Here is a 21,455-nt window from a genome sequence, read left to right on the forward strand (position 1 = left end):
ATATTTCTCTCCTGGAATTTCGAGCGCCTCCAATCCCCTCACATGTATCAATAGCTTATCTTGCAGCTTCCTAAGCGACTCAGTATATGAGCCTGTGTTTGTCATAGATAGTGACAACAGCGCTTGCATGTGGCCAGTAAGGAGCAGCTCTCGTCTGCCAAACCTTTTCTTAAGGAGCAGGCATGCCGTTGCGTAATTGGCAGGCTTTCATTTTTAAGGGGCGCGATCGCGCTCGCGCTCCACCGCGCACCCGAAATTGTGCCATGGTGCGCGCATCATCGCACCTCATAGAAGTGGTTGAAATCGCGCACCAAAAGTATGTCTATTACGTTGAAATAGCGCTCCATAGAGTTCTCAATGTAGAAAAACGATGCCTGTTGATTGACGTAGCCGTACCAGATGATTCTAACATCATGGTGAAGGAAAAAGACAAACTCACCAAGTACAAAGATCTGGAGATCGAAATTAGGAGGATGGGGAATACTAAGACGAGAATTGTACCAGTGGTGGTTGGAGTCCTTGGCTCTATAAAGAATGGTTTTGAGAAGAACCTTAAGGAACTTCCTGGCTACCACACTGCCCAAGAAGTGCAGAAAATCGCACTACTGGGAACAGCACACATCCTGCGAAAAATTCTGGATTGAATCTCTATGTCCCAGGTTGGTACACGGTCAACCCAGAAGCCACCGGCTAATGCCGTGATCCACTTTGGAAATAATAATAATAAATAATATAGGGTCTAATAAGTAATATATAACTCTATGGTTACAACATACATCTGGTAATACATCCGGTGCAGTGCATTGCGATCGTAACAAATATTTAGAAATTAGAGTAGATATCTTTACTTTATAATATTATATTTATCACCGTAAGTAATGATATATGTGGTCTCTACCAACAAAATATGTGTACAACTTGCGGCTAAGAATTAGATAAATATACAAACGATAGCGATGCAGAGTCATGAAATATGAGAATGCATAGAAACACTAGAAGTTAGAACCCGCACATAGAGCCGCTGCCTAGAACGGGGACATTCACTGATTGAGTAGTGATTCAGGTTCAAGGATAGCTCCAAGAAACGGTATTGCTAGGGTTACAATATAGACAATCCGTCGCACAGCCTGGTCGGGCTAGTTCAAGGATAGAGAACATGGGTCCCAATAAAACCAATGTCACTTACATCAATATAAATATAATATTATATCAATATAATACTAGGTTTAATAGGGTTATGGATAGGTTTAGGCAGGTTCAAGGATAGAGAACATGGGTCCCAATAAAACCAATGTAATTTACATCAATATAAATATAATATTACATCAATATAATAGGTTAGGGTTATGGTTAGGGTTAGAGTTAGGGGTAGAATTAGGGTTAGGGTTAGGTTTAGGCACATTGGTTTTATTGTGACCCATGTTCTCTATCCTTGGGCCGTTAGGCACATTGGTTTTATTGGGACCATGTTCTCTATCCTTGGGCCGACATTCACGTTATACTTAAAAATATAATTATAAATATAAATATAAATTCTGTTCTCAATCTCTAGCTCTTGTAACTATAGCCCGCGTACGCTGTCTGTTGCAATGTTGAAGAATCATTCGTGAAAGAAAGCTACTAAAGCCGAAGTCAGCAAAAGGAAGTTCTCCTATCGGCATCGGCTCTACACAACTGTGTGATATGGTATAAAAAATATTTCATTTCCCATAGTATGCTAGTTACCTGTGACAGAAGCCTCGTCTACACGACGAACCTTAACTCGAGTTAGCGATTATGTAGCGTCTACACGACAACACCCGATAGCGATTATTACCAATTTATTATGCATGCGTGCATGCGTGTGTACGTACACGCGCGTTCGTGCGTGCGTGCGTGTGCGCGTACACGTGCGTGCATGCGTGAGTGCGTGTGCACGTACATGTGCGTGCATGCGTGCGTGTGTGTGCGCGTGTGCAGGTACACGTTCGTGCGTGCGTGCGTGCTTGTGCAGGTACACGTGTGTGCGTACGTGCGTACGTGCGTGTGTGTGCAGGTACTAGTGCTGCCACCTGTCGTGGAGGTTAAGCTAACTCGAGTTAAGCGTCTACACGGGCCTTAACTCAAGTTAAGGTAACTCGAGTTAGCTTAACCTCGATCGACTGGCGAGGTTAAGCTAACTCGAGTTAACGCTAACTTGAGTTACCTTAACTCGAGTTAAGGCCCCCCGTGTAGACGCTTAACTCGAGTTAAGGTTCGTCGTGTAGACGTAGCTTTAGATTATTTTTTGTTAGTGAGCGGGCACAATGTATTTCCAAGTGGAGGGGTGGGCAGTTTGCAAGCGGTTGCAAACCGCGCTAGCGCTGCGCAATGAAAAATGGCGGTTTGCAACCGCATGCAACCTGCTCACCCTCCACCCCTCCATACATTGTGCCCGCGCACTAGCGAAAAATGGCGGTTACAAGTTTGTAAACAATCTTCGTCGACGAGTAATATAGCAAGTACAACATTTAAGCGTTAGTTTGCGGTTTAATTTTAGTGTTTATAGTAACTTAAGACATTTGTGCGACAGAGAATGTGCTTTATTTGGCGTACCGAAGAAGTTATTAAGCGCAAAAAGTTGTTTTACTACCTGGAAATTGCCATAGTATGTTCTATAGCCCTGCGGCGGAGCGGAGGGCTATAGTTCTAGAGCTATGGCTGGAGGGGCTCAAGGATAGAGAGCATGTCCTGAACATCATCCTATCCAATCACCGTCCTGGACATCATCTCTATCCTTGAACCGCTGGAGGTACAGCAGCCGTATCTCTAATTTACGAGGCTGGAGGTACGGCAGTCCATTCGCATTCATACGTAACGAGACAAAGATGGCGGCGGATGGCGGCAGATTTCGAAATAACGCCTTGGGAAATAAATTCACGATTTGTGAGTTTTGATGAGCTAGAAACACTCGGATTAGGTACAAAAATGAACATTATTGTAAACTTTACATTGATCAGAAGATCGCACATAATTGCCTCAGCCCTCAAACAAACGCCAAAAAGGGGCTTCAACGAACGACAGCTGTCGTACCTCCAGCCACTCCGTTTTTGTGCATTACCCACTCTAAAATACCCTGGCCTACTTACTTACTCACTTTATTATAAGGCCGTGGCTACGCGACCGGTTCGCCTACGCGTCCGGACATCCATCTCACACAGTGTGTCTTGCGACACGTACACTCATGATTGCGCAACGGGACGCTCTGCTGATTGCCGAGTGTGTGTGTGTGCGTGTGTGTGTGTGTGTCTGTGTGTGTGTGTGTGTGTGTGTGTGTGTGTGTGTGAGAGAGAGAGCGAGATAGAACTAGAGGTGTGTGTGTGTGAGAGAGAGAGAGAGAGAGAGAGAGAGAGAGCGAGAGCTAGAGGTGTGTGAGAGAGAGAGAGAGAGAGTGCGTGTGTGAGCGAGAGAGAGAGCGCGAGAGATATGGGGCGGATGAAAGGATAGCTGGCAGCAGTGCATATATTTTGCAGCTAACACTCCATTAGGAGCGTTCCCAACTTTAATATCATAAATATCGTGATATAGGTATCAATGGGAGGCTTAACCTAACCCTAACCCTAACCATTAACGTATATTGTATATTTTCGGCAATTAGCAGAGCGTCCCATTGTGCAATCATGCGTGTGCGCGAGTCGCGCGATCACTGTGTGAGTGGATGTCCGGATGCGTAGCCTGGAGGCTAGGCGACCGATTCCGGACGCGTAGCCACTGCGTTATTGTAAATATCTATCTCTTACTCCTACGTACAAATATTTAGGTGTTATTATTAGTAGCAATCTTTGCTGGAATGCACACATTGATTATATTTGTAAGAAAGCGTGATGGTTCTTTTGGTAAGTTACGTCGCAACCTTAGTTTTGTCGATTCCACTTTCACGTGTTCCCCCACTACTTGGTACGATTGTGAATTAATTGATTGTCTGACTTTCATAAATGTCTTCAGTCACAATAATATCAGGAGTGACATAATACTAGAGGCTAAGCACACTATTATGTCAGTAAAATGAAAAGTATTATGTAAAATGAATTGGGGACAACTCTTATATCCTTGAACCTTTATCTGGCATCTCTATATACAACTTAAAATGAAGTGATACCTAAAACACTAACGGTGGTGCTGCCATGTACCACAAATTTTCTACGATACTATATGTCACTAAAATGTTGACTGTTTTCCAGAGTAACAGTGACTGGGATAGTCCGTCAGAAGGGGTTGACTATGGACCACAGAAAACAAAACGTCATATCGAAGCAAAGAAGCCACCAGATGAGTGAGTAATGAATGATTTGTGATAGTTATAATGAAGTGTAATGTCATTTCCTAATCTCCCCGATCATATGCCACATGAGCAAATTGAATGTAATAGCAGATGTTATTTACAACTATTCACTGCTGTTGCAGTTCTGAAGATGAGACACCAACGAGAGACAAAGCAGTTAGGCCAACCACTAAACCAAGGAAGAATGCAATGCTAGACCAAACTTCCAGACAGACCAAACCACACTCGGGACCAATAACATTCATAGATCGTTCATTAGACCCGGACAGAGCAAGAGAAACACCAAAACCACCCTATGACTTCAAGGGTGCAATGGAGCTTGGTAGGTAATTGCATATATATATAGTGTAGGATGTAGTAAACAAAACGAAGATGTATGCGTCACTAACAGAATCTGTCTCTTCAAAGTTATATTATTTCACCACAAACGTGTACGAAACACCGACGGTGACGATGACGATAACGGTTACGATCGATAACTTGACAGCGATAGCGCGTGCGTGTGTGCGCGTTTGACTACGACAATGGCGACGGTAACGACAGGATGATAACGATAGTGGCAACGATAACGGCAGCGTGTCGACGATAACGATAGTGGCGACAATAACGACAGTGTGATTCACTGAAACAACGCAACAAAAAATTACTTTACTAAATTACGTTAAGTTCTAGAAACTTTAAGCATTACGTGAATATTTATAAACAATCGCTCAGCTATGGTTAACATCATTCCTTACGCGTAGGCAATTAACACCTAAGATACACCTAATACAGTTCTATCTCAGCAATTATCATGAACGAAGTTCTAAACTGCAGAAATAAGTACACTACTGTATTAACTGAACTGCACCTTAAACTCTCAAATACGTATAACCTAAACCGCCCCTGCAATCGAAATCAAGGATGGCTATACCTACATATGTGGTTTATGACTCCCACTGAACTAAATCAAGCAATCATAATATTTTCAGTGTCTTTAAAATTATGATACAAAACTAGTAACTCACCGAAGATTTGTGACACCTTTACATCCCTTTACATCACTACATAATCCACATATATATATAGAAAAAGCTGGCTACACGAGCGACTAACAAAAACGAACTTTGCGTATGCCGCCGTCTTTCACACTGACGTGTGATTGCCGCAGAGTTTGCCGCCGAAACCCTGAGGTCAGCTAACACGTAATTAGCAGGGTCTGGTGAATAAAGCAGCATGGTGGTTGGAACCGATTTTATTGTCTAAGTATCAATGTGGTTTAATCCGGTAGTAAAGTCTAAAGACGCGTATAGACTTAACTTGCCGCGCCCGCCATCATTTCTCAACTAAACCAAACTCGGGCAGATACATATAGTGGGAAAATTTCCCCTAATTTCAGCATTGTCGGTGACATAAATTTATTGAATACCTGGGGGCCGTTGTCAGAAACATCGTAAAGTTAATGCTAAAGTTAATGCTACGATAACAATTACGGCTAATGCTAATGTTGCGAGACTAGCATTGACAGAAACACATCGCAGCTATTAGAAAACTTACGATAACAGGAACTTCATCACAAGGCTGCTGATTGGATGGGAATCGATCACAAAATTCAAATTCATACACATTTATTGTACATCACAGTAATTTATGAATATTATGATGGCTAACCACATATAAATAATATTTGATGAAAAATGACGTGGTCATGAAGTTATTCTGCACAACAAGACAAATTATCACACTGTAACGCGAGATGCGATAGTTGTGGCAAGCATGGTAAACATTAAAAACTAGAGAACAAATGCCATACGCCATTTGTAAATGTATTGTTTTGTTAGCTCATCTGACGTAGTCAGATGCAGCTTGTAGAATCGCATGATCGTCCGTTCGTGCGTGCGTGTGTCCGTCCGTCCGTCCGTCAACAGTTGGGCACAAATCTTGACCGCTCGACGTACGGTCACGATATTTGGGACGTGGGGGGTAATCCGAAAACGAGTTGGTATGTCGAAGCTGGGGTTCAAAGGTCAAAGGTCAAGAGGTGTAAAAGAAGGGGGAACATTCCCTCCTTAACTTAAGGTATAGGGAGGAAATGCAGAATTGCGGCACAAATCTAAACGGCTTGACCTAGGCTTGTGATAGTTGGTGTATAGCATCATGGTAGGAAAAGCCATCACTGTGCCGAAATTTGAGGTCACAGGTCAAAGGTCAATGGGGCACAGGGCAGATTTTAGACATTTTCTGAGGACATGGTCTGACGGAGCGATTGAAAAACTTTTTTGCTTCAGCAGTGACCTAGCATTTTTATGGCTTTATTGAAAGGACCATGAAATGTACTTTCGGCTGACATGCAAAGAGTAAGTGTCGGATAACCTTTTTACCCTCAAGAGGAGGGTTAAACATGGATTTGTTTACTGTTAGAAATAATTTGACTGCCGGGTTTGTTAGTAGAATCTATACATGCCTGGATGTATCAGGCTACAATGTCACAGTGAAATTTCAAAGCTAAATTTGGTTGAAGAAGGTTTATGCTCCTTAAAATGGCATTCTGTATTTCAGTGTGTTACATGTAACTTATGCCACTGCCAGTGCATTAGTGGCGATAGTTACTTTGTAGATTTTGCCTGTGTTAATTAGGTTACAGGTGGCAGAGCTCTCTATTTCAGCCTGTAGGCTTGCGTAGGTAAATGGATGAGTGCTTACCTATTCTGCTTGCAAAATATTTGTTGCTACTACGTACGATGGGAGCTTCCATCTTTAATCTTAAGACACTTAAACGTACGCACCATCTCGTGGCAACTTTCATAACGATCCCAACGAACATTCTTTGAGAAGGTTTCTGATACATCCCTGTGCCTTCTACTGTTTCGGCGGCGTATGTGAACACATTTGGGACTAACAGGGTTTACTAGAATCCCACCACTCCACCACAGAGTCACCGCAGTAGATGTTAGATGAGCGCTGTCGCTCCGCGGCACTTGTTTATTAGCAGTAGATAAATAATAATTTTGACATGTTTTTCAAAAATTATTATTCATTATTATAAAATATAAATATCACTATAATTGTAATTCGTATTGTAAATGTGTTATTTCAACTTAATATTAAAGTTACGAGAGTGTCTGGACTCTCGTAATGTTAAGCGGATATTTGGAGGATTTTAGCCATCTGACATAGTCAGATGCAGCTTGTAGAATCGCATGATCGTGTGTCCGTCCGTCAACAGTTGGGCACAAATTTAACCGCTTGACATACAGTCACGAATCGGCACATCGGGGGGATCGTCAAAACGAGTTGGGATGTCGAAGCTGGGGGTCAAAGGTCAAAGGTCAAGAGGTGTAAAAGAAGGGGAAACATTCACTCCTTAACTTAAGGTATAGGAGAGAAATGCAGAATTGCGGCACAAATCTAAACGGCTCGACCTAGGCTCGTGATAGTCGGTGTATAGCATCATGGTAGGAAAAGCCATCACCTGTGCCGAAATTGAGGTCACAGGTCAAAGGTCAATGGGGCACAGGGCAGATTTTAGACATTTTCTGAGGACATGGTCTGACGGAGCGATTGAAAAACTTTTTAGTTTTAGCGGTGACTGTTATGTTTATTATGCATTTAGCGAGACCAGCTCCAGCAGGTGCTGCCACCTATGGGGGCACACCGCCAAACATGTCAACCATCCTGTAGTGTCTATTTTGTCATCGGAATAAAGCATCTTATTGTTACTCAATACTTGGCTCAAACATATCATCTGGCGACAAGGATAACTATGAAGACCCAGCGCACGCAATAAACCAGCCTGGAGAATTTTTCAAGGTACAGCTCAGCCTTGTGGAGCCATTTAATGAGATGCCATAAAGCGCATGGCGAATTCCTTTGTTCTGTTTGGAGGAGTGTAGTGGAGGTAGTGGAGCCGCTGTTGTACTCACGTGACTGCTATGTCCGATGAGTCTGTTGCTGTACCCAATGCTCCTGTAATTGCTGAAGCGTCAACCACCACTCCCGCTGATCCAACGATAATGGCGCTGCCAGCATTCCCCGCATTTGAGGTGAATCTCGACTCAAATATTGGCCCCAGATGGGAAAAATGGCTGACACGCTTTGAGAGACTGATGACTGCCATGGCTATTACCGATGTCACCCGGAAACCCAATGTTGCTACATTATGCAGGAACGGATGTCGACGAGATATTCGACACATTACAATCGAGGAGGCTACGGGCGATGCCACTGAATACAGTGTCGCCACAGCCGCCCTCAATGCGTACTTCACGCCGAAGGCTAACACAGCTTTTGAAGTATACAACTTCCGCCAGGCAACGCAGAAAGGTGGCGAAAACATGGATGCGTTCGCGACACGCCTTCGTCAACTTGCTAAGTCGTGTGGTTTTGCCGACGACAAGATTGAAATCGCCAACCAAATCATTTTTTCGTGCAAGTCCCAGAGTCTCCGCCGCAGAGCACTAAGAGACAATCTGAACCTTGACAATCTAATAAAACTGCACGCTCACTAGAGATAGTGAACGCAAGCTAAAACCGTGGAGGCCAGCAATTCGGACACGGTAAATTTTATGAAGGACCAGCATCAATCTCGTGACAAGCGGCAACAATCACGTGGAAGGACACGCTCCAACTCGCAGTCCTATCGACGCTCGCAGTCCAGCCACCACGCCAATGGGAGGTCCCAATCACGCCGACGCCCCGACAATGGTAGCAGACGACGCAACAACACCGGCAAGTGTTACTATTGTGGCTACAACCTGCCCCACCTGAACTGCCCTGCTAGGGGAAAGACATGTGCAAAATGCGGAAAACGCGATCATTTTGCTCAGGTTTGCAAATCGAGTAGCTCCAATATGGACAACCCGTCGCCACACCAAGCAAATGTTGTCAGCAATGTGAGCAACTACGAAGAATCCGATGATGAGAGAGAATACATTTGGACCGCTACAACACGAAACTCGTCCAGACGCCTGCCATCTTGCTCAGTTAAGATTGGCCGCACAGCAATTCCAGTCCAAATGACCATCGATTCAGGCGCATCCGTCAACATCCTCGATCAAGCCACGTATGACGCATTTCCTGAACGCCCACCACTCGAGTCACCATCATCGCGAATCTACTCGTATGGTTCCAGCAAGCCTTTGCCAGTCCTCGTGTGGTCCATCAAGCGTCCAGTTACGACTCTAAGACGCTTGACACAAAACTACACGTTGTCAAGGGCTCCGGAGGTAACCTCTAGGAGCCGTGCAGCTCAAGACCTTGGACCTACTGCTCGCTAACGCAGTCCAAGAAAATCCTAATCATTACTGTACCATCCCACCCCACTGCCAGGCAGTTCCCACAACTTTTTGATGGCATCGGCAAAATCAAGGACAAGATGGTGAGATTGCACATCGACGAAGATGTCCGCCCGAAGCAGCAGCCACACGAGCGGGGCGCATCATGTTCGAAAAGATGTCGAAGCAACACTCGATCGACTGGAGGCCCAGGATATCATCGAGAAAGCGGACGGCCCAACGCCCTGGGTCAGTCCAGTCGTTATAGTTCCAAAGAAATCCGGAGAAGTGCGCATATGCGTCGACATGCGTGAAGCGAACAAAGCTGTCCGCCGCGAAAGACATTTGATGCCCACTATGGATGAACTGATTTCTGATCTTAATGGCGCGACAGTTTTCAGCACGCTCGATCTCTCCTCTGGATATCATCAACTAGAGTTGCATCCTGAGAGCAGATATATCACGACTTTTAGCACGCACAAGGCTCTCTACCGCTACAAACGCCTAATGTTCGGCATCAATGCGGCTTCTGAGATCTTTCAAGAGTCCATCGCGAGTATTCTTAAAGGACTGCCAGGAGTCAAGAACATATCTGACGACATTATTGTGTACGGCAAAGGCCACGCTGAGCATGACAAGAATCTCCTACGTGTTCTAGAGCGCCTTGATGACTACGGTGCCCGCCTCAATGGACCGAAGTGCAAATTCGCGAGGCCATCCGTTACGTTCTACGGACATGTTTTTGGAGGTCTTGGAGTCCGCGCTGACCCACAGAAGCTCAGTGCAGTTAAAAATGCACCCGCTCCAACCAACGTTTCTGGTGTACGCTCCCTACTGGGAATGGCCCAATACGTAGCACGCTTCGTTCCGAACTTTGCCAGCATTACCGCGCCGATCAGAGAGCTCACTCGTCAAGATATCGCATGGAAATGGGAAGATCCGCAAGAAGAAGCCCTGCAGAGACTTCGCGATGCGCTCACAGCAACCCCGACGATCACGTACTTTGACCCCGCCAAGAAGTCTCAACTCTTCGTTGACGCCAGCCCTTCTGGCCTCGGTGGAATCCTCACCCAAGATGGTCAAGTCGTCAGCTACGCCAGCCGTGCCCTGTCTGACGTTGAAAGCCGCTATTCGCAAACGGAGAGAGAAATGCTCGCAGTCGTCTGGGGTGCGGAACACTTCCACTTGTACCTGTTCGGTGCTGATTTTGATGTCTTCACAGACCATAAGCCGCTACTAGGCATCTTCAAGAGCCAACGCCCTGCGTCCGCCCGTATCGAACGATGGCGTATTCGTCTCACGCCATATTCCCTCAGTCTGCAGTATCGTCCAGGAAAGGATGACACCAATCCAGCTGACTATCTGAGCCGCCATCCTATGCCTACACCAAGCTACACGGATGCAGTCGAAGATCAGGTCAACTATATAATGACCAACGCAATGCCAAAGGCCCTCAGCATCAAGGAAGTGACCGACGCTACGAATGGCGACTCCACTCTGTCTGCCGTTAAAGCTGCCGTGGCCACAGGAAATTGGTCAGACGCAACAGTCGAGCCATATCGTAAAGTCAAATACGAGCTTGCAATCTGCCAGGACATCATATTACGTGGGAACACGTTTAGTCCTGCCGTCTGCTCTCAGCAAGAGGCCATCGACCTTGCTCATGTTGGTCACCAGGGAATTGTTCGCACCAAATCCCTGCTCCGTGAAAAAGTATGGTTTCCCGGGATCGACAAGACCGCCGAAATAACGATAAAGTCATGCCTCGCCTGTCAAGCTTGCGTCGGTTCCAAACAGAAACCTGAACCCGTTATCAACAGCACACTGCAACTGGCTCCTGGACGAAGTCTCAATGGACTTTCTCGTCCACTGCCAAGCAATGATTATTTGCTGGTAGTGATGGACGACTACAGTCGATTCCGAGGTAGAAATCGTTGCTTCAACCGCGCGCCAAACAGTGATTCCCAAACTGGACGCAATCTTCGCAAGACATGGGATCCCCGCCATCGTAAAGTCTGATAATGGTCCGCCCGTTCAACAGTGATGATTTTACAAACTTTGAGCACATTACAACTTCAAGCATCGTAAAATCACACCGCTATGGCCACAGGCTAATGCGAAGCAGAACACTTCATGGGTCCACTCATGAAATCTATCCGTGCAGCCCATGTTGAACAGAAAAATTGGAAGCAAGAAATGTATAACTTCCTGCGTCAATACCGCACTACGCCGCACACGTCAACTGGAATCTCGCCAGCCGAGGTTTTGTATGGTCGCAAAATCCGTACAACGCGTGCCCTCGCTTAGTTCAGCCAAGGAACGCAAAGGAATCGATATGTGATTCGCACCAACAACGCGCATCGTCAAAAGAGAAGGGGAAAAAGTACGCGGACAATCGAAGAGGTGCCAAACCCTCAAACATCGCAGTTGGTGACACTGTCCTAGTGCGCGTAAAGAAGACAAACAAGTTGTCAACGCCATTCGACCCAAAGCTGCTGACTGTTGTCAACCGCAAAGGATCAATGATTACAGCAGCATGTGGAGACTACAGAATCACGAGGAACGTCGCTCATTTCAAGTCCTTCGTGGCGAACAGACCCATCCGCCAACTCCGCGATAATGCACAAGATATCGAGGACACTCCAATCAAAGACAACGACATTGAACATGAATTGAACATCAAGCCGCTGTTCCTCTACGCCCGATTCTCCGCAGGCCTCAGGACAATGCTGCTCCAGTCCGCCGCTCGGACCGGATAACTCGTATGCCTGTCAGGTTCGAGGACTATGTGTGCGCCAAGTCCAAGGAGTGATGTGCTAGTAACCTCTCCTCCTGTCGAACCTCGCATCGTAGCACAACCGCTGTGCATTCGCAATTCGCATATTCGCGCAATTTGTAATTCGTAATTCGTGACATTATAATCAACATGACTATGTAGTGTTTTAGGAAACGATTGTGTATTACATGTATGTGTTTCAGAAAGTTACGTTTTAATCGTTAGCAGTTTTTTCAGCTATCTGACAAAAAATTATTGTTACGGAGCAAGTGACATTACTGATGTTAAGCCAACAATAGTTTTGGTTTAGACGCATATCATTTTGGAATCTTAACAGTAGCTGCATTGTGTTTTCGGCTCGAAGTTTGAAGCCAAAGAGGGGAGAGATGTTATGTTTATTATGCATTTAGCGAGACCAGCTCCAGCAGGTGCTGCCACCTATGGGGGCACACCGCCAAACATGTCAACCATCCTGTAGTGTCTATTTTGTCATCGGAATAAAGCATCTTATTGTTACTCAATACTTGGCTCAAACATATCAGTGACCTAGCATTTTTATGGCTTTATTGAAAGGACCATGAAATGTACTTTCCGCTGACATGCGAAGAGTAAGTGTCGGATAACTTTTTGACCCTCAAGAGGAGGGTTAAACATGGATTTGTTTCTCTCAACTGCATTGGCGTGTACCTGTGGGTGTGGAAAGTTCCCATTTTACAGTGAAATTCCACACATAACTCTTACTTGAACAACGCTTACTTAGGTGATAATGACATGACTTATATATAAGATTTTGTAGTGTACATTATGAATAGTTGGAATACAGTCACTAGCACTCAAATAATTACCCAGGAGTGAGGCTGCGGATTTCCCAGACTTAATTTTCTCATCAAATTTTGGCACCAATATAGACGCAAGTGTGTACGTCTTGAGCTTATTCGGTCCACTAATCACTGGCCTACCTTGTACTGAAATTAGTTTAGAGATATTTGCTATCGTATTGCTGTAAATTGTAATCTTGCACGAGCTGCTCTGCCTCTGGTTGTATCAACCATTGAGCTATTTTTAACGAGTCAGATGTGCCTCGCAAGGGGTTTAATGTACCTTATTATCTGACACCATAGAACGCACGTTATGTATAGTAATAATATGGTAATTATTTGCTCCTGCTTTTTGCAATTCGTCGTCACACTGACAGCTGCCATTGCTGCAATGCTTTTGCTGATCGATGCAACGATGCCTTTGATAGCGGCCCGCCATCTATCGGAATTTTATTACACTAGTTTGTTTTTTTGGGTTAGAAATGAACGTATGTATAGGACGTCTTGCTATGCACAAATGAATTTATCAGCAGAACACCAGACACCAGATGAGCCCTGTCGCTCTGCGGCACTTGTTCGTTCTCGTAACATTACGATGTTTCTGGCAACGGTTTACGAGTGGAAGTTACATGTAACTATTTGCGACTAATTTTGTTTCTGACAACGGCCCCCAGTGTATTATATATATAAATATATATATATATCGCATTCACTAGATGATAGAGGGACTTCTAAAGGCAAGTACGGACACCAGGAAAGTCCAAAAAGGGGGAATTCTTATGATCCTCGACCTGAAAGTCCAGGTAATCGATTCTTTATTCAAAATTAAAATTTGCTAGAGTTCATCAAGTAAACTCCGTAAAACACATGATATTCTTTCAGTATTTTAAATTTTTTATGAGTATTTTTAGCTCATCTGACGAGAGTCCAGCGATCAGCTTTGTAGAATCCATGATCGTCCGTGCGTGCGGTGGTGGCCGTGCGCTCCTCAAAACAGTTGCGGCACAAATCTAAACGGCTTTGATCGTACGGATTCGAAAGTCGGCGACGTTAGGGGGGGGGGGGTAATGCGAAAACGACGGTGGATGTCGAAGCTGCGCGAGTCAAAGTCAAAGAGTGTATAAAGAGAGGGGAACATTTCCTTCTTAACTTAAGGTATAGCGAGAAAATGCCAGAAAATTGCGCCGAACCAAATCTAAACGGCTCGACCTATGCTTGTGATAGTCGGTGATTATAGCATGCATGGTAGGAAAACCATCACGTGTGCGCCGAAATTGTGACTCACAGCTAGCCGCAAAGGTCAATGCGCGGCACAGGCAAATTATCTAGACATTTTCTGAGACATGTCTGAGAAGCCGATTGAAAAATTTTTTGTTTCACAGTGCCTATCATTTTTATGACTTTATGAAAGGACCATTGAAATTACCTTTCCGCTGACATGCGTGAAGATAAGGTCGGATACCTTTTGATCTCATGCAGGAGGGTTAAACATGATTTGTTACTGTTAGAAAGAATTTGAACTGCCCGGGTTTGCTAGTAGAATCTATACCATGCTTGGACGTTATGAGGCTACAATGTCACAGTGAATTTCAAAGCGCTAAAATTTGGTTGAAGAAGGATTATGCTCCTTAAATTCGTATAATTTCTATGGCATGTCTGTACTGTCAGTGTGTTACATGTAACTTATGCCACTGCCAGTAGCCACTGCCAGTGCATGTGGTGGTGATAGTACTGTGTAGTTTTTGCCTGCGTTAATTAGTTACAGGTGGCAGCTCTCTATTTCAGCCTGTAGGCTTGCGTAGGTAAATGGATGAGTGCTTACCTATTCTGTCTTGCAAACAGTTGTTGCTACTACGTACAATGGGAGCTTCCATCTTTAATCTTAAGACACTTAAACGTACGCGCCATCTCGTGGCAACTTTCATAACGATCCCAACGAACATTCCTTCGAGAAGGTTCCTGATACCATCCCTGTGCCTTCCACTGTTTCGGTGCATATGTGAAAACATTTGGGACTAACAGGGTTTACTAGACTCCCACCACTCCACCACAGAGTCACCGCAGTAGACGTGAGATGAGCGCTGTCACTCCGCGTCACTTGTTTCATTATAACATTATATCTGTAGTAATAAAAATAAAACGTATTTTTTGGTGTGCTGCTTCTGAACTAATTTTTCAATAACAGGTCTTGCATCCTGGGATGACTCGGATGAAGAAGCGAAAACTTTAGCAGATTTGAGGGCAGGAATGAAGAAAGGGACATCATCCAGAGAAGAAAGACAACTGCCTCCTTTGTTTGACACATCTAATGAAACTAATATGTTTGCTGGTAAAGCTTCAAACAATTTGTGGGGTGTGTACAATAACGGCTGTAGTGTGTCTATTTTTTCTCCTGCCTTTATTTTGTAATTATCTGTAAGCTGGCTAACTTAATACATGCTTGTAATTTTTATTAATTATAAACAATTCAGACCAAGATGATAGTGATCAGAAATTCCAAGCTGAGGTCAGTCCGGAGGTCAAGGGAATGTCAAAACATTCCTCCTTGAGAGGTCTTGGAGATAGGATAGAGAAGGGGTTGAAGAAAGGACTACAGAAAGGTTTGAGTTGTCTTCTTAAAACAAATCTTCCTTGAAAATCTAGTGTAACGTTCATAACATATTCTTGAGTAGTAGACCTTTCTGCTATCTGCACCTTATTGTAATATCAGTCACTGAAGATGCCATGTTATGTTAACAAGCCCTGTTCTATTTTTTATTGTCGCTTAGCCTTCGTAGGATTCTATTTATTTATATGGATGGTCGCTTATGTTATGGATAATGAAATTCAATTATATTACATCTCCTCTTCTTACTTTTGATACTAAGTTACTTAAGATTTCTTACTCATTTCAAATCTAGGATATGATTTAATTAACAAATATACTTGCATTCTACAATATGTAACATCAACACAGATTGCATTCTACAATATGTAACATCAACACAGATTGCATTATACAATATGTAACATCAACACATTATTATAAGTCCAGTCTTCTGGGTGGCTTTACAGTCCTGCCAGACCTTGTTGTGTATCTTGGAGACGTGCAGGGGTCTTCTCGGAGGATGTCATTGTGTCCGTCACCCGTCCGTGCTGTCCCGTCTCTCGCCTCTGGTGCAGTGTCGGGTTCTCTTCGGGTCTCATGTTGTTTGTCGCTGACGCCCAGCTGCCCGTCGTCCATTGTAGTATTGTTCTGTTGGTTTGCTGCTTCTGATGTCTCTTGGAGGTGTCTGCGATTGCGGCGATACAGCCAACCTCCGCTGCAGATGACGTAGGATCTGGGTCTCCCGTAGTGCTTTACCACCGTCCCCGATTTCCAAGACTTGGAGCCTGGAAGAGGGTTCATGTGTATGCTGTCACCTTGTTCTAGTGGTTTTAGCTCCTTCACACCTCTCCTAAGGTCATAATAGACCTTTTGTTTTGCCTTCTCTTTATTGAAGTGTTCTTTTACTACTGTAGTGTTGTCTATTCTGGGTTTTAGGATTTCCCTAGAGGCAGGCAAAGTATTCCTGGGGCGCCTGCCCATCAGAAGTTGAGCTGGGGATAATTTAATTCCCTCCAAAGGTGTAGTTCGGTAGTTTAGTAGAGTTAAGTATTTGTCCTCTGCCTTGCTCCATAGGCGTTTCACTGTTTGTGTCGCTCGCTCTGCTTCTCCATTGGAGCTCTGGAAGTGCGGGCTGGAAGTCAGATGTTCGATTCCGTACGCCTGGCAGAATTTATTGAATTCAGTCGAGCTGAATTGTGGCCCGTTGTCTGATCGAATCCTCAGTGGGATGTCGTGGCAAGCGAATATTTGCTTCATGGCGTTAGTTATCGATGAGGTTGTAGTTGAGCTCAGTTCGACGACGTCAATATATTTCGAGTAATAGTCCACTAGCAGTAGGTACTTGCTTAACTGGAAGTCAAACAAGTCACATCCAACCATGGTGTATGGCAAGTCAGGAGTTACAGTCAGCATTAATGGTTCAGCCCTCTGCTTGTTCTGATACTCTGCACATTTCCTGCAGTTCTGGACTGTGTCCTCAATGGCTGAGTTCATACTAGGCTAGTACATCACTTCACGGGCTCGCTGCTTGCATTTGACTATGCCTAGGTTAGAGATTGGTGTATTATTTCTAGCATGTCGTTGCGTAGGGTAGGCGGAATTACAATTCTCTGTTCCTTGTAGATGATGCTATCACATACAGCTAGCTGGTCACGCGAGTCCCAGTACTGTCTCACCTCAGCTGGAGCTTCACTTTTGTTGTCTGGCCAACCATTGCTTATCACCTGATATAGTGTTTGGAGTTCAGACTGTGTTTTCTCTTTGATTTCTACGTATCTGGATTTGCTGACGGATATCATGCTGATCACGTCGCTTTCCTCAAGATCATCTGCTTCGACTTGGTTTCCGGGTAGATATGCTCGGGAGAGTGCATCCGACACAAACATCTCTTTCCCCTTTCGGTATCTAACCTCGATGTCGTGCCACTGTAATTTCAGCATTCTCTGAATTCTCATCGGAGCTGACAGTAGTGGTTTTGCGAATATCTGTTCTAGCAGTTTGTAGGGGTGTAACGATATACCGGTATATCGGTATATTGCAATATATTTTGAAAACTCGATATATCGCGATACAACTTCCGGATATCGATATTTTACGATACGGTGGTATAACAAGAAATAAATTACTTGACACTTGCCTTTATGTCTATATTGTTAATGGGCTCGAAAATTATGCACTGGCGGTGTATATATTACGAAAGCACAATGCCTGCACGACGCATACAGTATTACTGGTAAGCGACCACTGCAGGGAGCACAGCGCGGTACTACTGCGCGGGCACAGTGGGGCAGACGTGTGCGCGAGGCAGAGAGCACGGCAACTAGGGAGTCTATATATAGCCTATGCTCACCTGAGTGCCCGCGCGCGCGCGATACAAGCTGAAGCGAGCACCCACTGTTTCAGTTTCAGTTTCAGTTTCAGTTTCAGTATCCAGTATTAACCAATTATGCAGCAGGGGTATTGTGTATTCCAGCCACGGCAGTGCCTTCCGAGAGGGTATTCAGTACAGCGGGTGACATTGTTACGGCACAGAGGGCTGCACTGTCAGCAGAAACCATTGCCGTACGTGCTTCTGTTTCTCAAGAAAAACATGAGAAATTAAATCATGTCATATAATACAATATATGATAATATTAAAACCATCAAATTGTTACTATATCATGCATGGTATACACTTCCCAATACGTATTGGAAAATATTGCAATACGGTTTTGTCGTATTGCAATATATTGCAATACGGTTTTTGGTCGCAATACTCACCCCTAGCAGTTTGTGATCATTGTGGACTGTGGTCTTCTTACCGAACACATAGCAGTGAAACTTGGCCATGCTGTACACTATCGACAACATTTCTTTTTCGATTTGTGCGTATTGTTGTTCAGTTTCAGTCATTGTACGGGACGCATATGCAATAACACGACCTTCCTGCATGAGTACAGCACCTAACCCGTCTTTGCTTGCATCGCACTCTATGTGCACGGGTTTGTTTACGTCGTAGAATGCTAGTACTGGAGATGTACTGCATTTCTGTTTCAGCTCTTTGAAGCTGTCTTTATGTTCGTGCTTCCATGCGAATGTCATATCTGACTTCAGGAGGCACCGCAGGGGTGCGTCGACTTGGCTTAGATTGGGAATAAATTTTGCTAGGTACTGTGCCAGACCAAGCAATCTGCGGACTCCCTTGTTACGTGGTGCTGGCATCTCGACAATGGCTTTGACCTTTTCGGGGTCTGGCTGTTGACCTGCCGTGATCACGTGCCCCATGAAGGGTACACTGGGTTGTCGTATGCTGCACTTGTCGTAGTTACATTAGTCATTGTACTTAGTTGCTCGTTCAACTACTTGCCTGAATATTTCATCATGATGTGCCTGGTTTCGACCTGCGATGAGGATGTCATCCACGATTGCGAATGCTCTGTCAATTCCTTCTATCATCTGGTTCATGATCCGCTGATATATTTCAGGTGCGGACTTTATTTCGAAAGGTAGTCTGAGCCACCTATATCTTCCTATAGGGCTGTTGAACGTGGTCAGGTATGACGACTTCAGGTCCAATTCTATCTGTAGAAATCCTGACTTCGTGGTGAGTACTGAGAACAGTGTCGCATCTGGTATGCATGCTATTACATTGTCTATTGTTTTCATGGGGTGATGTTCCATTTTTATGACTTTGTTTAGATCTTTTGGATCTATGCAGATCCTGACCTTGTCTTTCCTGAGTGACACTACCATGGAGCTGACCCATTCTGTTGGTTCGCTCACCGGCGCGATGTATCCGTTCCTTTCCATTTCTCTGAGTTTTTCGATGGCACGCGGTTTTATTGACGCTGCCAGTCAGCGAGCTGGATGGATCACACCTTTTGCGCTTTCTTCGATCTTTATAGTGTATTCTCCTGGCAGAGTACCTGTGGTTTCCACTAATTCAGGATAATCACGTGCTATTTTTTCACGTGCGGAGAGTTCTCCGACAGCATCTACTCGCTGTATCAGACCCAGGCTTTCTGCAACATCACCGCTGATAATGTTTTCCTGATTTAGGTCAACGATCTCAAACTGTGCGCATGCTTCATTCTCTTTATACTTCACTGGTAGGTTAACCGTCCCTACTTATTTGACCTTGTGATTTGTATAAGACGAGGGTTCTCTGAGAGACTGACATCTTGATGCGTTCACCGAGAGATTCTAGTCTTTCTAGCTGTGGTTTAACAATAATGCAGCATTTCGACCCTGTGTCTATTCTGAACGGCACGTCGTGGTTGTATACCTTTAAGTGCACTAGCCATTTGTCACTAGAGAGAGTGTTCACTGGTCCCTGCGCAGCTTGTGTCGCGTGGATGTGTAGTAAGCCGTCGCTGTCATTTGAGTCTTCACTCTCTTGCGCTGAGTCGCAACGCATACCGCTGACTTGGCGGAGTCTTTTCCTACACATCTTTAGCCAGTGATTCGGTTTCTTACAATACTTGCAGACTGTTCCTTTAGCCGGGCATTTTCCTTCATCGTGAACTCTGCCGCAGCTGGAGCAGTTGTTAGCATGACTGTGGCTACACCTCGTTTCTTGTGCGGAATCTCGTTCCTTGCTTCAAAACTGCTTCTGCTGTACGGGTTGTCTCTTCCTGTAGCTGTTACTGACGTGTCGCCTTGTTTTGACTGCGAGAACTTCTTCTCCATGCATCGTTTTGATTTGGCTCTGTGATAACTCAAATCGGTGCCCTATCTCAATAGCCTTCGCTATAGTGAGCTATTGTCCCTGATCTAGAAGACGTTCTTGTACCTTACGGTGTCGTACGCCGTTGATGATTAAGTCAATCATAATGTCATCTGGGTCTGTGTATTCTCAGTTCATCAATAGAATCCTCAGATCTTTGACGAAATTATTAAACGTTTCACCTTCTGACTGAGATCGTTCTTGAGCCTTGAATCTCGCTACTCGCTTGTTTTTCTTAGGTCGGACATATTCTTCAATTTTCTTGAGAATTTCTTTGGGGTCGTCTTCTTGGCCCTGAGCCCATATGAACGTTTTGTAGACTTCCCTACCTTGCTGTCCTATCCACATGCCTAGCCATCCTGCGCGATGTTTGTCATCTGTACTGGCAAGCGGTCCCTTAAATGTAAATTCTACATGCTGTTTAAAGGCCTCCTTTAGTGATGAAAAATAGTTACATATATCAAAGTAACTATGTTATGTACAACTACTGAGAAATTTACAGGTTGAATGGTTTTCGGGTGTATGAGAAAAAAATATTTTTTGATGTTCACAATGTAAAGAATTTGCTGGAACGCAAAAGCGCCCCCTATCTTTTCGCGTGACGTAGTGTGACGTCAGGGTAGGCACTCGCGCTTGTTTACCCGTTGCCAAGCGTGTACAATGGAGCCTAATGTGAACACCGATTCAGAGTCGTCTCTAGACTTATCAGTTTCGTACGATACGGATAAACAGTCAATCAGCATTGATGAAGATGAAAATGAAGTAGATATAGACAATGAAGTGGAACATGTTGAAGATAGTTGTATTCAGCCTAGCTCTAGTACTATAGCCGCTGGCCAGCGGCAGTTAATGTAAGCGGCTATAGTACTAGAGCTATATTCAGCCGTACATGTTTGAGCCATTGGCCAACGATTACCCGGCCATCGTTCATGATGATGTTTAAGGCAACGTCGAACCAGAACTTAAGGAAGACTGCAATTAAGTGTTGCTGAATGGTGAGTTTAGCTCAGTATTTCA

The 21,455-nt window shown here is 44.5% G+C and overlaps 2 protein-coding genes across 8 annotated transcripts in view; one reads left to right on the forward strand and one right to left on the reverse strand.

The window, feature by feature from the left end:
- Positions 1-789: 789 nt before the first annotated feature.
- Positions 790-21,455, forward strand: part of LOC106813674 — a 26,744-nt gene continuing 6,078 nt past the window's right edge. The window contains exons 1-7 of one of the 7 annotated variants that reach the window (XM_014817874.1): positions 793-871; positions 1,553-1,686; positions 4,200-4,291; positions 4,423-4,622; positions 13,863-13,949; positions 15,332-15,499; positions 15,618-15,986. In XM_014817874.1, the coding sequence (XP_014673360.1) occupies positions 1,684-1,686; positions 4,200-4,291; positions 4,423-4,622; positions 13,863-13,949; positions 15,332-15,499; positions 15,618-15,781 (714 nt within the window). In that variant the 5' untranslated portion in view covers positions 793-871; positions 1,553-1,683 and the 3' untranslated portion in view covers positions 15,782-15,986. Of the gene's footprint in view, positions 872-897; positions 1,088-1,552; positions 1,687-4,199; positions 4,292-4,422; positions 4,627-13,862; positions 13,950-15,331; positions 15,500-15,617; positions 15,987-21,455 lie in introns of those variants that run through there. The other 6 variants (XM_014817876.1, XM_014817877.1, XM_014817872.1 and 3 more) reach the window with 6 other exon arrangements.
- Positions 4,646-17,288, reverse strand: LOC106813675 (uncharacterized protein K02A2.6-like). The gene is made up of 2 exons (XM_014817879.1): positions 16,640-17,288; positions 4,646-5,139 (listed from the first exon to the last, which is right to left on the reverse strand). The coding sequence occupies exons 1-2, from the start codon at positions 17,225-17,227 to the stop codon at positions 5,128-5,130; spliced, it is 600 nt and encodes a 199-aa protein (XP_014673365.1). The 5' UTR covers positions 17,228-17,288; the 3' UTR covers positions 4,646-5,127.

This window comes from Priapulus caudatus, unplaced genomic scaffold, assembly GCF_000485595.1.
Source record: "Priapulus caudatus unplaced genomic scaffold, Priapulus_caudatus-5.0.1 Scaffold808, whole genome shotgun sequence".
In the NCBI taxonomy this organism is placed as follows: Eukaryota; Metazoa; Priapulida; class Priapulimorpha; order Priapulimorphida; family Priapulidae; genus Priapulus; species Priapulus caudatus.